Below are 20,071 nucleotides of genomic sequence, written 5' to 3'. Positions count from 1 at the left end.
TAGGGATGCATGCAGGACTTATAAGAAGGTGACAATGGTAATATGTAAATACAATATCTTTTGTCTTTCTCTTGAGTTTTTTTCTTTCCCCTAAAGGCAGATTTTATATACCCTAGCTTTAAAATTTAGGCTTTCTGAATATACCAACTGAAGTTTAACCCAAAATCTTATATAAAAATTATTTAGAACAGAACCAGCTGCTTTTTTCTTTAGGAGATTACAGTGCAATTATAAGAAATGGGGGAGGGGGAGCAGTGACACAAACCTTGTATCTAGAATAATTTTATAGGATGGGTTGTTTCAATCCCTGATTTAAGTTCTTTTCCCTCTCTTTAGTCCCTGCAAAATAATGGTGCCGTAGTAGCTATGACAGGAGATGGAGTGAATGATGCTGTTGCTCTGAAGGCTGCAGATATTGGTGTAGCAATGGGACAAACTGGAACAGATGTTTGTAAAGAGGCAGCAGATATGATCCTCGTGGATGATGATTTTCAGACAATAATGTAGGTGGCCTTTATGTACGTATCTTGTACTATATAGCTTTTATGAGATGTTGCCTGGGTTAAAACCAATAGAAGTTCCCTGAACTTGTAAAGTGTAGCAGCTGTAAGAGAGTTTTCTGCTCAGTCAGGAGTATTAGCATATTTGGAAACATAACTGAGGTGAAACTGTGAGTCTATTAGCAATTAGTAGATTTCATTCAATTTCTTACTTCAGAAGTATAAAACTAATGAAAAAATGACAAAGCCTTCCACTCAAGATTTAAAAAAATTACGTATCTCTCCATTTGTTTTCAACTCTTAAATGTGGTGGTTTCAGAAAAGGAAAAAAATACAAATTATTTAGATGTCACAGGTGAAAATAGGTTATTAGCTTCTGGTAACCAGCTGTTTGTACTTGTTCATTTTTTTGGTTGGTGTATTTCAAAAAGAGCTTAGGTAAACTTACCCTATTTTGACTTTAATTCATCTGACTTTTGAAGGTACTGATTGTTGACAGAGCTGAACTGCTGTCTGGTGAAATAGCCTTCATTTTGAAATTATGCATCAATCTCAGAACAGTTCTGTTCCAAAGTATAACACTTAATCCTGGGGAAGAAGTGAAATGAAGAAGTACAGTATAAGAAAATCTACCTACACAGCAGTATGTCAGAGGATGATCTGAGGTTGTCACACTAATAGAGCCAACAGAAATGTGCTGCTGTGCAAAAACAAAACAGAGAAGGGAATCATTTTAACATAGTCAGGAGAGTAGATAGGAAGGACATTTGTAGTAAGTACTTTACGTGGACTTGGTGAGGCTTTTGCTGGAATGCTTTATTCCATTTTTCTCACTTCATCCGGAAAGCTCTCAATAGGAGAGAGAGAAGAGGTGAATGCTAAGGAAAAAAAGAAGTATGAACTTCCATAGTTTTACATCTCCTCCCCACCCTTTTAATTGTTTAAGTTAGAGAAAGAATGCTCTTTAGTTGTTGGGGGAATGGAAGAAAGAAACTAGTTTTATTTGCAGGAAAGTAGGCTTGATTTGGGTATTAGAAAATCCTTTCTCACTGCAGTAATTGTGATAATGGATAGGCAAGTTGTGACACATGCTAGGGGTTGTGAAGATGGTCTGTACATATTTCATGCTTGTATAGGAAGAATACATGGTCTTCTAAAGTCATGCTGTATTTCTGTGTTTTTTAGGAGTGTGTGCATGTGGGGTTTGTTGGCTTTTTGGTTTTTGTGGTTTTTGTTTTTATCTGGCTTGAATCAGAAGCTCTTATCAAGGATAGTGGTGAATTTTGAATAAAGAGATTTTACTAATAACATTGCATTTTGAAAGTTAAGCACCTGGAAAAATAACTTGTGGTTATTCACAATCACAGAATAGTTTGGGTTCTCACAGTCAAGTTGAAAAACAATGACTGCCAAAGTGAAAAGAATCTCAACTCCATTTGTTTCTTGCTATTTTGATTGCTGGTTAAATGAATAGCTTTTTTGGTTTGTTTTAAGTTTTTCTTGGCAGTGGATTCATTTGTCTAGTAACATTATCTTTGTTTTTAATTGCAGGTCTGCAATTGAAGAGGGTAAAGGAATTTATAATAACATAAAAAATTTTGTTAGATTTCAACTGAGCACGTAAGTTTGAAAAGCCGTCAGTATCAGAAGTTTCTTGTGAATGAATCAAAGCATGAAGCAGATGCATAAATTAATGTTAATACTGTAAATTTCAAGTAGGATGCTGATTTACTGTGCTTTTGAGTTTTCATTGTTTTGCGTTTGGTGGCTTGTTTTGTTTTCAAAGACCCAGAAGATAGTGCGGTAAACAGACATGTAACCTGGTCACGGTTCTTCCTGTTAAGATGTGTAAAGTTAATTACTGAAAGGATAGAGAGAAACAGCATTTGGGTCCCTATTTAAATGGGAAGCTTGTAGTCGGTCTCTCCTTAACCAGAACATGTATTCAAATGGAGAAGACCAGGGAATCAGGAGGTTAGTTTTTTTGAAATCCATGTACTGGTTTGTGGAATGACTTAGCTGTATGAAGCTGACTTCCTTTTCTTTCATATCAGGATTCATGTGCTAGCTATAATGTGTATGTAAGACAAGAAGACAAGAGTTTATTAAGCCTTAGTTTCAAAATTTTTGTGAGTTTATCTTATTGGATCTGGATTCAGGGACATAGTTTTTCTCTTCACCATGTTGTTCATGTACTTTTTTGAAGCCTTCATGACATTTCAGAGTGGTCTGAATTTTGCAGAAATTAAAAAAAAAACAAAAAAACCCCTTAAAATCTCAAATAAAACAAACCCAAAAAACCCCCAACCTACGAACAACAAATAGCACCCAAAACCACCCCAAAACAAAACAAAATTCTCAACAAAAACTCCCAACAGAACAAAACCCGGGAAAGACCAACTTGTCTACTTGCATAAACACTGTAAGAAGTGGCATATACTTTCAGTCTCACCAAGTGTCCTGCACTGGTATAAGACTAGACTAGAAATCTGCTGCTGAAAAATAACTCAGTGTAGATACTCTAGGAAAGTGTGCTTGCCTGTTAGCCCTGGGAATGGCGGCCTCAGGTTTTTGATGAATCACTCACCCTTTGGTTTTTTCTGTCCCTCTTTGCAGGGAGAGCATAATAAGGTTCAGTACAGTGCTAAATTTGGAATTATTATAAGCTTGCTCTCTTCTTCTTGGTTATGAAACCACTTAATTGTGCACTGAAAGCAATTAGTGCATACTTGTTTACAGAGGTTTCTAATGCCGAGCTTGCAGCCAGCTAATCTGTTTTTCAGTCTTTGGCCTGGCTTCTCATCTTGCTAGTAATGAGGAGTGGTTGTAGGTATTTTTAGGGAGCTTGAGTAGTACCTTGCTTTGACTGACCATGCAAACCAGTGACAGGTGCACAGTGAGTTTATTTACATCAGAAGTGGAAAAGCAATTTGTTTTTCAAAACCATATTTAGAAGTTTTGCTTTTGGCACAAGAAAAGCATAGGACACAGTTCCCCATAAAAAATGTATTAAGTGATGGTGGGTGATAATTCTGAAATGTTGCCTAAAAGTTTGGGAGGTTTTTAAATGCAAATTTGCTGCCTTTTTATTGCCAGAACAATGCTGTTTTAAATATGGACTATGTCAGAATGAGTATTCTAAAGGATTTCATGCTCTACCTTAAAGTTCGACTTGCGTCGGTCACGATTCACACTCTCAAAATCTGTATCTACTCTTAAACAGTTGAAGTGTTGATTACAAAGCAGTTATCAGTGGATCTTTAGAAACGTTCCATGCTGACAGTTGCAAAAATGGATTCTTTCAACAGGAGTATAGCAGCACTGACTTTAATCTCACTGGCTACATTAATGAACTTTCCTAATCCTCTCAATGCCATGCAGATCTTATGGATCAATATTATTATGGATGGACCTCCAGCTCAAAGGTAAGTATTTACTTTTAACTCCATTGGGTTCTATAGTCCTTTTATTTCAATAAGGACAATGGTTGCTCATAAAGGACACTGTTAAGTGTTAAACTTCAGTGAAATGTTTCTGAAATAGCAAACTTTCTCTGTGAATTTCAATGTTTGAGTATGGTTCTGAGTTAATTCTATTTAGTTTGCTTTAGTATCTAATGATATGGGGGCAGCAAGGTTACCTAAAGATCCATGGATATGCCCATGAAACTTGCATGCAGGGTTCTGGCTTCCCTCTGGGTTCTTCCTCTGATCCTCTTCTGTGCAAGTAGATGGTGGAGGGAGAAATGGTGAGGAACTAGAATTAAATCCTCTTTTTTTCAACTCAGGAAATCGAATCCTTAAATTAGAAGCAGTGAATTACTTTTTATGATGATAAAAATGTAAAATGTTCTTCTAATTCTAAGCCTTGGGGTGGAGCCTGTGGATAAAGACATTATTCGAAAACCTCCAAGAAATCTGAAGGACAGCATTCTGACCAAAAACCTGATTGTTAAAATACTGGTTTCATCAATAATTATTGTCTGTGGAACACTGTTTGTCTTCTGGAGAGAGGTATGACAAAAGTGCAAAACTTAGAGCAGTAACAACCTAATTTAAAAGAAATCCTTTTTATACCAGCAGTTGGAATTCAGAATTAATATGAAATTAGTTGTGAGTTTTTGCCATGCTTATTTAATAGTAGCATAGTAGAGAGGAAGATTTTCAAAATAGTTGTTGAAATGAGAAATACAGTTTTCTCCCCTATCTCTATTTTTACATGGACTTTCACAGGTTCCAAATCTACTTTGGAAACTTTGGCCCATAGAAAGTAATTATGCAAATCTGCTAGCTAGATTATTATGAAACAGCCATTTGACTTTGTTTTCCCAGTAGAGAAAAATGTTGTTTGAACATTTGGTAGTGCATCATAGAATTCCTGGTATTCCATGTGCTTGCATAAATGTTGCTCAGGAGGTGTCATTTAATCATAGCTTGGAATTACAAATTGTTATAAGTTACAGGTGTGTAACATTTGCTGTATGATTTAATAAACAGCTTGGGGTAAGTAAGTTACTTCTGCTTTCATTTCCTAGCTAGTAAAACTTGTTGTAAAATTATTGTAGTAATTTTGTTTACTTGACTTGGTTTAATTGTGGAGTGTTTAAAGCATGCTAAAGCCATTTCATTTTCTTTTGTTGGCAGTTAAGAGACAATGTAATAACACCTCGAGATACAACCATGACTTTCACCTGTTTCGTATTTTTTGATATGTTCAATGCTTTGAGTTCTAGATCTCAGGTAAGTGATTCATATTGTCCATTTACACAGTATTAACACAACAATCAAGAGTTTTCTTTGAGGGAAGACCTTGCTGTGTTTGTTTCAAGTGTTTCCCTGCAGATTCACTTCACGTCTGCTATTAAGCTCAGAGTTTCATGTATTTACTGGGTAGGATTTCTTAAATTACAGATAAGATAGATTACTTAATTTGTTTACGTGGTGGTGTCCTGACAAAAGCAAGAAAGCTGTTACTAAGAGCTGAAGTGTGATGGTCCTTTGTATTGCTGTGTACACTTTGTTGTTTTTTTCTCTTCCTGGAAATTCTGTCAGTTTAGCAACCTTACCAGAATGTGAAATTTCTTGAAGGCCTTAGCTTTTATATTTTGTAATCCTAAACCCAAAGTCCAAGGAAAATTTCTGAAACTTTTCTGTATTTTATCATCTGTGTATTTTTTTGTTTTAAGGAAACAAGTCTGAAATTTTGTGATAGTATACATTACTACATTTAGTCTAATTTGCTGTCTATTTCTGATATGGAAAAGTGTAGGGGGAACCTTTTTCTGATGAACTGTACTTGTGGAAAAGTGAGCTCAATATGCAAGTTGTTGACTATGAAGACAAGACTTGTACTCTATTTATCAGGGAGAAAATGCAATTAGCCTGTTCAAGAACTTGTTCTGGATTATCTAAGAGGTCAACAGTAGTATTTTACATTTTTCTAAAAGACTATGAAAAGAAATTGTAGTTTCTTGTCTACATAATTAAGATTACATGTACGGTGTAATGTATTATTTTTTTTACAGACAAAATCTGTGTTTGAGATTGGACTTTGCAGTAACAAAATGTTCTGCTATGCTGTCCTCGGATCTATAATGGGGCAGTTATTGGTCATTTACTTTCCTCCACTTCAGAAGGTTTTCCAAACAGAGAGCCTGAGTGTCTTGGGTAAGAACAGTTCCCTTTTCAAAACTGTGCATTAGGGATTAATTTGTAAATGTGTTGGGTGGTGATTCTGTAAGAGCATTTTCTGGCTGTTTGAGTACAACAGGAATACAAAGCCTGCTGATACTTTTTGTTTTGTGGGTAGGGGTTTTTTTGGGTTTTGTTTGTTTCATTGGTTTGTTTTTTTGTTTTTTAATGCTTTTAGATGTTTTCTTTGGGAACCATGATTTAAATGCATATGGTACACAACTGCTCAGTGTGTTCTTAAACTTTTAGGTGCTTATTTATTTGGGGGTTTTTAATATGAATTTTGTTGCAGGCAGAGAATTATTGACTTTGTAGGTTTTTGAGCAGTATTAATTTAGCTGTTTTGTAAGTTTTTTCTCTGAATATAAACACCTTATTTAGAAATTCTGATCCTTTAATATCATTGCATTGTCATAGGGTAAATGCATTGTCATAGGGTAAATAAACACGAGGATTTAAAAAAGCTGTAGATACATAATGCTATTGGCCTCATTAAGACTTAGATTTATTACTTTTGTGGTTTTCTGAAGTTGAATGATTGTAATGAAATACATGTATTTATTGTAGCACAAAATTTCTGATTATATTAATATTCTTTTTTCAGGATTAAGTTAATTATGTGGCTGAAAATAAAGTTATGAAATACTTTAAAAACTTTTAATATCTTGCCTGTACTTATGGTTTGTTCATAAACTATGCATGTTAATCTTCTGATCCTGCACAAAACTGAATCTTGCTTCATTTCTTCTGAACTTTCCCAATGACTGGGAGAAAATTTGAAAGTCTTGTGAGTCTTGTTCTTTTGTAAGTGTCCCCTCAGCCTTAAATAGCAATTTTAAAGAAGGCTAATTATCTCTTCTAGATTTACTGTTTCTTCTGGGACTCACTTCTTCTGTGTGCATAGTGACTGAGCTAATAAAGAAGTTTGAAAGAAGCAAGGAAAAGATCCAGAAACGTGGAAGTTCTTCTTCATCAGCTTCGTCCTTTCTTGATGTATGATGCATATTGCATTCTTGTGTTTGCAAACTTAGCGATTGCTGTCTAAAGATGTTGGAGAAAGCAAAACAATATCTGAAGGATAAAGAAATCCTGAGGGCTTTTGACAAGTCCTTTGTTTCACTGGCTAATGATGAACTTCATGTTTCAAGACTGTTTAGAATTTAACTTCCAGCTGTGGAAGTAACAAAAGAAATTATGCAACTTTGGTAACATTTTTCCTCAAACATAAATTTACTTTTAAGATTGAATGGTATTGTGGGGGGGGAGGGGCCAGGGGTTAATTTAAAGAAACATCTAAGCCCAAGTCCCATTTTCTGCACTTAAAAGATATAACTGTGTAAAATCCTTCTCTTAGATATAAATATTTTAGTTTGTTTTTATTTAAAGCATTGTACTATTCTACTTTTATGGTGGTGGGACTTTGCTACTAATACAAGGATAAAAATATTTCAGAGGCATTCCACTGGGTTTAGAGTCTGTCACAAGAGTGCCATATTCTAGCTACTGTATTTATTTACTTTATCCTGCAATGTGTAAGCGGCTCAAGTACCTTGTGCTACAGTTTTTTTGTATCCCAAATTTGGTTTTTTTTGCACAGGATGTGACCGCTGTCGGATCACTGTTTTTCTTTTCTTTTTCTGTGATTGAAAAGCCTATACTGCAATTTGAAGTAAATGTTTGCTTTTCTTATAAGTGTGTCGTCTCTGTTTTAAAAGAAACTGGCATTGACACCAAATGAACGAGCTTGTTTTGATATAATTGTAGATACAGGCTTTGTTTCATGTCTTGTTCCATATTTACTTTAGCTTATGACTGTTAGACCATTTGAGTGGTTATAAGACAGTAGTTACGGAAATTATTTGTGGTGTACTGAATTAGAAAATTAATGCAATAATCGTCAGCATCCCTCTGTCAAAGAAGCTTCGTTTTCCTTCCTCCTTCCTTCCTTCCTTCCTGTTTATTAAAAACCCCTTTTTACTGGTAGGGTAACTTTACATTTTAACCTACAGAATTACTTTTGGGGTTAGAAAAGCATTATAATAGGTTTGTGTCTTGATATGTTAGAAGTATTTGAAATACATTACAATGTCTGAATACTCTAATATTCACTAATTGGAAATAGTGTTTTTCCTCAAAATAGTCTTGCCCTGTTGTCATCAGTGTCACCTCATCAGAGAAGAGAGTGTCATCAGTGTCATCATCCTTTCAGGAAATGCAGGGAACTATCACATAAAGGATTTTGAAAAGAGGATGTCTTAAGATCTCTGGGGGGAGTCAAAGACACGGTGGTATCTCTTTCACTTGTAAACATGTGCATGTGCATCTTTACTCACTGTTGCCTGAAAGTGTGGCAGTGGCATTGGTTCTGGCCCATGCTGTCACGGTGGTTATCCTGCCATTTGAGGAGGAATTGTCATGAACAGACACTGGGATATTTCTGCACTTGCCATTGTGACTTGCCCCACATGCCATGCTCAAAAGAGCAGTATGAATTTCTCTGCTAATGTTACTTGAATTGTTTTCTTCTTTTTGCCTGTGGGATTCCTAGGCTTTGCCAGGAAATGGGGCTGCAGACGGCATGAGTGCACATTGAGTCTGCTTTATTCATTCACTGCTCTGCCTGACCCTCAGTATGCCCATAATACCTGGACTACCAATATGCTGGAGATGTGACTGTGTAAAAGACAAAGATCCCGCAGCTCTTGGCCCTCATCTCTTCCTGGGGTTGTTACCACTGAGCTGGGAGGGCCTGAACAACATGACCTCTTACAGAAATGCTCTCGTGTCTTGAAGTAAAAGTTTCTGACTTACATCAGTTCTGCCTTTCAGAAGTTGAACAGATTTGGCAGTTGTTGAATAATTACTGTCTTTGGCAAGTGGGGCTGTAGCTGTTCAATATTGTAGTGTGTTCACTATTTCAATACCATTTCAGAACACTTCATTAATAAAATCCTTAGTGTTCATTAATAAAGACAGATAGTAAAAGCTGACAGTGCATGCTGATGAAGAATCTCAGACGCTGATTTTGAGAAAGGACAGCAACTCTACCTTTCATGTAGTAAGTCTTAATTTGTGGTTTATATTCTTCCATGGGATTTGACTGCTTTGTGCTCTGCTCTTGGTCTTGGAGTCCCAGAAATCTAGGTAAGTACAAGTAAGTACAGATGAATGCTAAATTGTCATTTTAGCTTGGAAGTGTCACTGCCAAATCTTTAAACAAATGTTATCAAGTGCCCCTTTCCCAGCACAAGTCCCACTTTCTGAGTAAGGTATGTCAGTCTAGACAAGAAGTAAAATTTCAGTCTCTTAAGGACAATTTTGCCATATTGCACGGTGGAACGTAGTTCACTTTAAATATGCCAGAAGTTTTGGTGCTGTGTTTTCCAATGGAAGACGAAATACTAAAAGGTAATAAAATCCAGTTCAATGTCATTATATATAAAAAAATACTTGAACTGAATTCCATTGTCATTATTTTGGCTTCTCTTGTGATTCATTACCACCTTAGAGCAGGTTTGAGTGATTTTTCTCCAGAGCAGTTGAATCAATAGTGGGAACTTTCCACAAAAATTAAGAGGCATTTCTTATGGGGTGGAAATAGGCAACAACCAAGGAATTTACTTGCTTTTACTGAAACATGGAATAAAGAATGTTTTGGTATTAATAAGTAAAGGTCCTTTATTTTTTAGTTTTCCTGCAGAGAAGATGGATGACCTATAATGAGTTAAAAAGGAAAACTGTAACACTTTAAATTCTGCATGGTAACTCTAGAATCAGTAATTATTTTCTTCAGCCTACGGGACTGGGTTTTGCAATGAGATGTGTGTCGTATCATCAGCAATAAAGAACGGCTGAGTCCTGCATTGGGAACACATTTCCACTACAGTAATTTTTAATAATTGAGTCAGTGTTCCCAAAGGTATTCGCAAAATGCCATGTGGTCATAGCAGTGTTTTTATCCAGAAGTGGAATATTTGACCTTATTCCAGTCTTCTGAATGATCTGATTGAAGATACCACTTCTTATCAAGTCTCAAGAATTTTTATGAACTCCAGCAGTTTTCTGATATGGTATTCAGAGTAAATTAAGAGCTCTCTTCTCACCAGCACTAACAGTGGAATCAAACATGCCTGTATTTTTATATTTAAGACTGACTTTACATGTGACTATTTCTGATGATTAAAAACTCTAGGGATTACAAGCTTGGAAAAATAAAACATGTGGGATCATAATGGAGAAGAGGATGATTTGGACAATTAAGACTTTCAGTTTTAGTTAGTAAAATCAGTAACTTTAAATCTAACCCCTTTCAACTTTTATTTAAAAGTCATCTGATGGAAATGTGATGCCGTAGGCTGCTATACGTAAAGCCTATTGAGGAATGGGTTGTGAAGTTCTGGCTTGTGCTGTGGTTGGGTGTATGTGCCATCTGCTGGTAGTTCAGTAAGGAGCAGCTTTTGTACTGGAAAAAATGTTAAATTTTGCTACGACAGGCATAGTATCTCAAAACTAGAGTTCTCATTAATGTAACATCTTATAGATCTATTCTTTTCTCACTGACTATATTAGTGCAGTATCAAGACTCAGCTGTATGGTATAGGAGATCTTTCCTCTAAATCCCAAGATATGCTGAGTTACTTCCATGGAAAGAGAGGTGATAGGGAGCATAAGTAGGACTGAAAACATGAGCACACAATGCAGGAATCAAGCTTGAATTCTGGTTAAGTTATGGGTAAAACTTCGATGATTAGAGGTGGAAATCATGATTTTCCTAAATGCAAGAAAAGGTATGTGGATTCTTGAGAAGAAAAAGCCCAAATGTAACTATATTTTACATGGGCGAGACACTGGAAAACCAATAGTTTTGTAAGAAAAGCATTTATGTAAATTGACTATGCTGTAAAGTTTGCTAATGCAAAGGACTGAGAAATACTGATGATGTAGGATTTAAAAAAAATTATAAATTGGTTTTCAGTATTACCATATTGATATCAAGGGTTTATCAAGTAATTAGTGTACATAGGAGAAGTCAAAACAGGTCTGGTTTTTAGTATAGCTGTTGTAGAAAGAATAGTAAGAATGACGACAGCTTGTTAATAGCAGAGGATTGTACACAATTACTGTGAGAACTACTCAAAATTACCAAACCTGTAGGAACTTGCTCCCATGTGACAGCTTTGTGTGTACATCTCACTCCTTCTTTAAACACATCACAGGGGGAAGGGGGAGAAATAAAATCTGAAATTCTCCCCAAGTATCAACAGAACCTATAATACTGCAAGAACAACTTAGTTGTCACTGAGTAAAGCTACCTCTCCCTGCAAGTGCAAGTACTCTACCAGTAAAGACTGACTTTACAGTATTTTTAAATTGTCAATTTCCATTTTAATCTCAACTGTTAGACTGTGACCACTGTCTTCCTCAAACATGAACTTTAAAATTGGATTTTTTTAAAATGGAAAGTGTTCAGGGAGATGAGGCAGAATCAAGTATGAATGTTCGGGAAAATAATGGTGAGCAACTTTGCTCTCATTTTCAATTAGACTGATACCTCTAAAGAAAAACAAAACACCACAACTTTTGCACAGCATTTCTTTTATACAAATATAAGTTACAAAAATGTAAATTTAAAAAATCCCCTGAAGCAAGATTTTTGGTAAAGATTGAATCAGGAACTTGTGTGAAAATAGTTGAGCAAATTCCAATACAGTCACATATTTTAATGATACTTCTTTCATCAGCATGGCATTAGATGTTATTCCAAGAATAATGCTTTCAGTCATCCACTTCCAGTGATGCAAACCTATTAGCACTGCATAAATGCTGAGTTTCTGGCATAGCACAGTGGATGGCTGTTTTTTTCTTATTAGATGCTTTCTTCTTTTTGCAGGACTCTGATCTGGTCTTGGTCATCTTCTGAAAGAAGTCTGGAGATACAGTTGACTCCACTGTATTTAACAAAACCAGATAAAGCTGAGACATTTTTGGAGATAAAATAAACAGATTTTCCACTGGAGGTGCTGATTTAAGCTCTTGATACAATCTGTGCACAAGGGTCCCAGTGTAAAGCCTGCTCAAAAGGAGAGAATCTGCATTTAGAATTGCACCTCAACCGGACAGGCACAGAGACATGTTGCTTAATGAAAAAAACATACAGTATCCAACAGTCAACTCCTAAGGGACACCTATGCTAAGAGTATTTTTCTTTAAAGAAGGGAGTTCTAATGTAGCACTGGCCAAAGGAGTTTGACAGGGAAAATGAAACATCTTAACACATTCCATCTTGGGAATGTGTGGAAAGCAGATCTCTGAAAAAACTTACCTACTTAGGTCTGGCTCAGAGAGAGGAGTACCAAGTAGCTGGTTGAGATACAACCCCATCTGAAGACAGCACTGCCACTGGCAAAAACTGTGTGCAGCATCTAAATCAAAGTCGTTATTTTGCAATTTCTTTTCCTTCCATTTTAGAAATTCGTTATATGCAACACTGTCATCTTCAGCAGGTACAACTGTGGAGTCTAGGTTATAAATAAAAAATAACATGGAAATAAATGTTCTGTGAACAGTACAAAAGATACCTGCAATCTATAGAGTCCCTGAAAGGAGGGTGTAGGCAGGTGGGGTGGTCTCTTCTCCCAAGGTAACAATCGATAGGGCAAGGAGAAATGGCCTTTAAGTTGCACCAGAGGAGGTCTGGGTTGGACATTAGGAGGAATTCCTTCACAGAAAGGGTGATTAGACACTGGAATGGGCTGCCCAAGGAGGTGGTGGAGTCACCATTCCTGGAGATGTTTAAGGAAAGACTGGGTGTGGCACTCAGTGCCATGGTCTGGTTGACACAGTTGGTTTTTGTTCAGTCATGGGTTGGACTCATGATCTCAGAGGTCTTTTCCAACCTGATTGATTCTGTGTGATCAAATCCAAACAAGCTTTCCATCTCACTAAAACCTACTTGGAAACCTTGTCAGTCTGGTTTCTATAAACCAGAACCTGAAGAAACTGTATAACCCTGGCATGCATTGTCTTTGCCATCAAATGAAGGACTCCTGGAGGAAATGTCCATAACCCTAACAGGTATAAATATTACTGAAGCAATTTCTGTGATTATTTAATACTTTCAAATGAAAGAAAAAATGTGCCTGGGCAACTCAGCATTTTTAAGTACAAATTATTTTAGAAAAACTCAATAAGAAAAAAATACTGGAATGCTCCAATACTAGTTTTTTGAGTATGTTAAGGTTATTTTTTGTAACTTTTATATCTAAATTAATATTTCATTTGTAAAGAAACCACTTATAAATGCACATTAATATTTTAAAAGGTGGAAAAGTACTGTTTTACCCATATAAAATGTTAAATTGATGGTTAGCACTTTTTCTTTGTGCATATCAATGCAATGAGTATGACACCTCAGGATATACTGTAAATCAATCCTAATTTCTCGAAATTTGGACAACTCACCATAAGTGTTGGAAAATGAATTATGGTCTGGATTTTTGTAGGCGCTGAATACCTAAAACTGTATTCCTTGGAGACATACCTGGATCATCGGTTATCCTCTGCAGTTCTCCAGAAACTATCATTAGAAGGAGAGCCTTTAATTGGTTCAGCTTAACTTTTGGTTCTGAACAACATATCCAGTAACATGTTACAGCAATAGGGAGTTTTAAGTGACTTGGGATAGGTTCTAAGAAACTCATTTTCACTCCCAGAGTCTCCAGCAAAAGCATCTGACGGCATGACATGGGCACCTGAAAAGAAATTTAAAAATTGGAGGTAAGAGACTTGATTTGTTGTGAGCAATTTCTAAAAGGCAAGTTCCTGGTTACACTAGTTAGCACTTTAGGTTTTTGATAAAAAATTATTTAAGTTTCATAGATATTCTGAACAGGAATTTTTTTTAAATACTACTTAAAACTTTAAAAATGACACAGTTAAACGTCAGGTAGAAAGATAAAAGTAATTAATTCCTAGCACATGTTCCCTCTTTGCTGTGCCATTTAACTTCCAGAAAGTGGTGTTGTAAACTTTGTCCATAACTTCATGCATGCAGAATTGCAGCAGGCTGTTCAGCTGCCATTTGAGTGCTTTGTAAACCTTGATTAGGATTGTTTTGCCTACTCTTAGGCAGACATCCCCATAGCAGAAGAGAAACTGAAGTCAGTTTTGCCTAGAGCACTTTAAACGCAGAACGTTTCTTCTTCTAACCTTTTGTTCAATTGATAATTCCCATATATTTACTAAGGAAAACTGCTGTAGTAGTGAAGCTCAAATTCATTAAACAAACAGCACACACACCAAGCTTGAAGTAAGGTGTCATTAACGTCTCTTAACCTGAAACATGATTTCTCAAACTCTTAAGTGTTGCATAGTGTTTAAAAGGCGTGTACCAACAATCTATGTAAAGTAACCTGTACTTTGGACCCATAGCGATCTGTAGCATTTAATGGGTGTAGCAGTGATAGATTCGGTTCCTTTACAAAGTAGCAACCAGCAAAAAACATTCAGCACTGCCCACAGAGAGAAATGTGGTAACAGTCGATCTGAACGCCAGAATGGATAGAGCACATGCCTTAAAAATGCAGAATTAAAAGACACGGATTGTATTTCTAGATGTTGCAGAAATTACTGCATACAAAACCTTAGTTATGCATCTTCGAGAATGGGAGATAACTTCCCATTATGGTAAGAGTTACAGTCTTAATCATTAGAATTTTCATAGAAGTGCTACAATGGTGACTGAAACTAACCAAGTGCAACTTTCCTGTGTTTTTCAGGTGCCGTTCTGCTCTGTCTGGCAAGCAGCAGAGGTTCATGTTAGCAGGAACATACTTGGGACAGGTAAAACTGATGGGCAGCTGCAACATTCACACGCAAAATAATGACTTCTAGTAAAAAGGCATGGGTCAGATTTTGTTTCAGAACACTGCTCTGAAACATTCCACAGCTTGATGAAATACAAATTAGGTTTTGTAGTGTTAAAACTGGATTTTCCTAAATTACATGAAACTGAGTTCCTTCCCATAAAATGCAAATATAAGTGTAACAAAATACATAGGATGAAATAAGGGCTTCGAATGGAAAATGCAGGGAGTATTGCATATGCACACTACAACTTCTCATATCATTTGTCTTGGTACACTTGGAGGGGGGCAGTAAGGAAAGGAAACGAAGACAACCTGATGTAGCTTCTTAAATATCACAGGTACCTCTGTATTAGGTAGTTACTTACTGAGGCGGCTTAGTTCAGACATCACATTTAGCGGCCAGCTGACAAACGTGAGTCCCAACTATTTTTGTGTCACTCGTGAAACACTGTTAACTGTGATCTGTCGTGACAACCATTTACCTCCATTAACTTGTCCAAAGGAAAACGATCATCACAAAAATCTGGAGGTAGGCTTGCTGCTTGAACAAATGTTTTTTTAACTGTCTTTTGGCATCTGTCAAATTCACATACAATGGGCAGCTCGTTGGTCTGCTTACTTGAAGAAGCATCTTCAGTACTGTGAGATACTCTCAGAAGCAGTCCATAGATAACTTGTCGGATGGGCAAAGCTGTGCTATGAGCACTGGGTCTCTGCATGTTCTCCACCTGAACGCGGAGGAAGGTACTTCTAAGTATCAGGGCGTTGACGATGAATGGGGCCAGCTTACCTTTTGCAAAAGCATCAAGTACCCACTCTGGTACGTCTGCTTTCCTGGCAGCCTCGCATTCATAGCTCCCATTCCGAAAGAAGTCCTCCAGATTCACGTCAGACGGAGCATAATCTTCCATCGAAGTGCACAGAAGCTCCCGTATTTCTTCTCTCTGGTGTTTCTTAAGGTATTTCAGCACATTGTCGACGGCCTCGGCGGGCTCCGCGAACTGAGCCAGCCAGTTCAGCAGTCCCTGGAGGCGGAGGTGCTTCCCGCCCTTCCCTGCCGCGCAGCCCCGCGGCAGGCGCACCTTGCTGAAGAACGCCTCCAGCGCTTCCAGGCCGATGTAGTCGTTCCCGTTCATGACGGCAAAGAGCGGGAGCAGGCCCTTGCTCAGGTGCCCGAAGTGCCTGCAGAACCTCTCCGCGGAGAAGCAGCGCGCGGGCACGTAGCATCCCTGCGGCCCGGCGGAGGCGCGCACGCTCTGCCACTGGAAGTGGGACAGCGGGCAGTAGCCGCCCTCCAGGTCGAACACGCAGAAGTCGCTGTCGAGTGAGAGGACGGGGCAGCCCCAGCGGTTGGCCAGCCCGGCGATCTCCCGGTCGGCCTCGGCGAAGCACTGCACGAAGGGCACGTCGAGCCGGCCCAGCGCTTGCACGAAGGCCTCGCGGGTCAGCAGCGGTACCAGGCAGCCGCCGGCGCCGCGGGACAGCCCGTGGGCCGCCCGCAGCTGCTCGGCAGCGCGGCCCCGCAGCGTGGGCAGCTTCCTGTCCTCGGCGCCGCGCCCGCCGTCCAGCACCACGAAGGGCGCGATGGCGCAAGCCTGCAGGGCGCCGAAGAAGTCGCGCACGGCCGCGGCGAAGGCGCCGTAGTCGCCGCCGCGTCGGAAGTCGGCGTCGGGGGCGAAGCAGAGGCGGTGGTAGAGGCTGCTGCCGTCGATGACCAGCTTGGTGTCCCGCACCCGCAGCTCGGTGAAGAACACCCCTCGCTCCTCCACGAAGCCCGTCAGCCCCTGGACGCCCATGGCGCCGGAAGCAGCGCTAGCAGCGACACGCGGAGCCCTCCGCTCCCGGATCCGCTTCCCTTCGCTCCTCCCGCCCGCCGGCGCTCCGGCGCGCGCGCGCCGTCTCCTGGAGACGCGGCCGCGAAGAGCGCGGTCCGTGCCGGGAGCGCTGCGAGCCCGCGGCCGCTCCCGCTCTGCCAGCGCCCGGCCTGCCCCAGGCCGTCCCGGGGGGACACGCGGGACCCTGAGGCGCCACAGTCCCCGCCGGCGGGACGGGCGCTGGAGCGGCAGGAAGCGGCGAGGACGTGGGGCACTGCCGGCTCCCGGGGAGTCCCGCCTGTGCCGCAGGGGTGAGGAACGCGGACCCCGCCCTCGCCCCTTGCTGTGAGGGTATCCGGGTGCTAACTTGCGTTTTGGGTCTTACAGTCTTGTAACGAGGTAATAACATCCCTGAGATTATCCAAGGGAATCTCGGCTTCCCGAATGTGCGTTAGGGAGATACTAAATATAATAGTCGAGTACATTTGACCCCGTTTTACCACCATCCTCAAATTCCTTTGCTACCGACACTGATAATGAAATCTTAGCTGTCATTGCTCTAGGAGCACTAAAAAACTGAGCTAAGTGAAATGATGAAATAAACTTACCCTTGGGTAAGTTTATAAAGATGTTGCAGAAAATAATAATGGAGACAGTGTTAAAAAGTTAGTATTTTTTTTTTCATGAAGGCAAAAATCAAGGAAAATATCATTTTTTGAATTTTCAAAATACTTAAAGGAGCAGGCCAGTGAAGTCATCGGCAGGAAAAAAATCAAGGTAGTAAATACTGAGGCTATTTAGAGCTTAAATATAAAGACTTTGGAATTTGTGTTGCAGTGAGTGGAGGGTGGCAAACGTTCTTAAGGAATAAAAAGAAAACATAAAAGATTTGGAAAATGGTCTTGATTGGCAAAGAAGTGGTTAGCTTGGAAGCAGAAAGTGTCAGAGTATGTTAGCTGTTGCTAAAGAAACATGAAGGTTAATCTTACAGAAACTAAGAAAGGCCAGGGAAGGAGTTGAGATGGTTTGTGCTTAGCATGGGTAAGTGGAACTATGAACCAGCAACTTTCCTTTAGTTTGCAACACAAAAGGGAAGATCTAACTCTAGCCAAGGAAGAAAATATTTTTTAAAAAGTGATCCAGACAATGTAATTGCATTAGTTTGCTTGGCATCAACAGTCTGCCTGGCTCTGGGATGGGACTTGGGAATGGTGGATGGGACAAAGGAAACTCTTTACCAAAGTTACTGGATAGGGTACACAGAGATTTTTTTTTTGGGAAAAGAGAGCTGGAGACTTGACTGCTTTATGTTACCTCTAGTTGTTCTGAACTTTAAAGAAACAATTGATGTTGCTGCTTGGGAAATACTTGCTCAGTGGGAGATGGACACTGGCAGGAAAGGAACACGGGGGGGTTGGGCTAAGGGTTTGAGTGAAGTAGGAGAGGTTCATATACTTCTTGAAGAATCCATCAGTCTTATGGCTGAATCAGTCTTTAAGGCCTATTGGCTCTTATGGGGCATTTCTTTCGGGTGCAGTGCTCAACATTCCACCTCTTCTGTGCCATTAAAATGCACCTGTGATGCCACAATGGCAATCACTGGCCCCTGCCTTCTATCACTATTCAGCAGTAGATACTAAAGCATTTCACTAAGTTCCATGATAATTATTACTCTTATTATATAGAGAGGGTATTTGAAGCATAGGGAGTAAGAGGTGAGAGGCATTATTAGAAATAAAGCACAGAAATTAAACTCAGCTTCTTGATCTTAAGCATGGTTTTGTGTGTGAAGGATTGTCACACATTCCTAGGCCCAAGTAAGTATGAAGATGTGAGCTGTGTTAAGTGACCTCAGAAAGAAAAAAAGGGTATAGATAGCTCAGCAGGTTTTCTAAGTGTAGTTTTTTCTAAAGGAATTTATGAAGGTATGCATAAAACAGCAATTAGGAGAATAGAACAGTAAATGAAAATTATGTAAACTTTCTAGAATTGGCAATATAATATTTTATGGAGTTCATCTTTCTGCCCTCCCCTCCTCCACACCTCAGCATGATCCTTTTAGGCTCCTTCAGACAGATTTGGAGTTACAGAGAAATAATTTTCTAGCTGACACTCTTTCCTTAGCATTTACATTTCAAAATTTTTGTCAGTATTGCTGGAAGAGAATAAAGGAACAGCATTAGGAGTCCTTTAGATTAAAAAACATGCAGGATTTAAGATGTCCTGTAGTAATTAAAGTTTATCTGTGTTTCATAACATGATGGCAGTGCAATGTCAGGCTTTTTGGTACAGTGTAACAGCAGCTCAGTTGATGGGTATTAAAATAGGTTCTTGTGCCTGCACACACACACACACACACACACAGAGTTTGTTGTTGCAAGATACAAATCTGTAATCTTAATTTAGGCTCTGCATTCATTTGGAAGAGAAGCCAGTGACTTGGAATCTAAAGTTGTACAGCTTTTAAAATTAGGCAGTTTGTCTTTGCTCTCCCAAAACCACAACCACCACAAGAAAAATCCTGTTTGTGTGCTTGCCTTGACCTTGAAATGGTGTGGTGAGCAAGGCCAGTGTGGGCCCGCTGCTCTGCAGTGCCGAGGGATGGTAGCAGTAGTAGCACTGATCTCACAGGACCTTTACTTGCTCCAAAGGCTCTTCAAGCAAAATGTGGACATAGCATTATATAAAGACAAGGTAATGCAAGCAATATTGTTTTATTATGTGCAGTCTACCCTTTTTCATTTGGAATGAGGAAGGTTGAGTAAACAAAGTTATTCTATACTCATGTTGAGCTATTGAAAAACAGAAATGCTAGAGCTTGGCCTTTGCAGTCCTTATGTTTGCAGAATTAAGACCTCTGTTAGGCAAGAATTCTAAACCAAATATAAATTGTTGGAAAGGTTGGAAAGGTGAGTCATGAAAGGACACAGTGAAGGAGAAATGAAGTTTTGGAAGAGTTGGGTTTTATTGAAAGTCTTGCAGTTTTTCCGTGAAACTAATTTTCAGAAGATACTAGTAGTGAGTCACAGAGAGGCTGTGAGGTCAGCACTGGAACAGATGGTGAAATCTGAGGGGTAAATGAAAGAGCAGAGAAAACAGCTTTGTAGTTGTTGATGGGAGAGAATTCAAATTATGGGTGGAGGTTATGCTTCAATATGTACAAAAATCTTGAAACTTGTGTCCTGAAATGCAGATATTTT

General features: G+C 39.1%; 3 protein-coding genes across 10 annotated transcripts in view; 2 read left to right on the top strand and 1 right to left on the bottom strand.

Moving 5' to 3' along the window:
• The window catches only part of ATP2C1 (ATPase secretory pathway Ca2+ transporting 1), a 62,485-nt gene extending 54,603 nt beyond the window's left edge, over window positions 1-7,882 (top strand). For all 8 annotated transcript variants that reach the window (XM_042044111.1, XM_042044110.1, XM_042044112.1 and 5 more), the window contains 7 exons: window positions 337-503; window positions 2,052-2,120; window positions 3,809-3,925; window positions 4,366-4,513; window positions 5,144-5,239; window positions 6,025-6,166; window positions 7,053-7,882. In XM_042044111.1, coding sequence (XP_041900045.1) covers window positions 337-503; window positions 2,052-2,120; window positions 3,809-3,925; window positions 4,366-4,513; window positions 5,144-5,239; window positions 6,025-6,166; window positions 7,053-7,189 — 876 coding nt within the window. In that variant the 3' untranslated portion in view covers window positions 7,190-7,882. The remainder of the gene's footprint in view (window positions 1-336; window positions 504-2,051; window positions 2,121-3,808; window positions 3,926-4,365; window positions 4,514-5,143; window positions 5,240-6,024; window positions 6,167-7,052) is intronic.
• A 3,892-nt stretch (window positions 7,883-11,774) lies between these two features.
• Window positions 11,775-16,912, bottom strand: ASTE1 (asteroid homolog 1). Its single transcript, XM_042044118.1, has 4 exons — window positions 15,540-16,912; window positions 13,731-13,941; window positions 12,513-12,708; window positions 11,775-12,260 (listed from the first exon to the last, which is right to left on the bottom strand). Exons 1-4 carry the CDS (start codon window positions 16,851-16,853, stop codon window positions 11,966-11,968), a joined length of 2,016 nt encoding a protein of 671 aa, XP_041900052.1. The 5' UTR covers window positions 16,854-16,912; the 3' UTR covers window positions 11,775-11,965.
• A 271-nt stretch (window positions 16,913-17,183) lies between these two features.
• NEK11 (NIMA related kinase 11) overlaps window positions 17,184-20,071 on the top strand; it is an 82,778-nt gene continuing 79,890 nt past the window's right edge. The window contains 1 exon segment of the mRNA XM_042044119.1: window positions 17,184-17,270. The gene's annotated coding sequence lies outside the window, so the exon portion shown is untranslated.

This window comes from Corvus kubaryi, unplaced genomic scaffold, assembly GCF_017639235.1.
Source record: "Corvus kubaryi isolate FWS band 111438036 unplaced genomic scaffold, C.kubaryi_AGA036_p1.0 37398, whole genome shotgun sequence".
Classification (NCBI taxonomy): Eukaryota; Metazoa; Chordata; class Aves; order Passeriformes; family Corvidae; genus Corvus; species Corvus kubaryi.
The sequence above is the reverse complement of the archived record's forward strand: the minus strand, read 5'-3'. Positions and strand labels throughout refer to the sequence as shown.

Excerpts from the sequence above, each read along its gene's own strand:
- ASTE1 (XM_042044118.1), bottom strand. The coding sequence starts at position 16,853 with ATGGGCGTCCAGGGGCTGACGGGCTTCGTGGAGGAGCGAGGGGTGTTC. Across the intron at positions 13,942-15,539 it reads CTTTGGACAAGTTAATGGAG|GTGCCCATGTCATGCCGTCA; the intron begins GTAAATGGTTGT and ends ATTTCTTTTCAG. Across the intron at positions 12,261-12,512 it reads TCTGAGCCAGACCTAAGTAG|GCTTTACACTGGGACCCTTG; the intron begins GTAAGTTTTTTC and ends CCTTTTGAGCAG.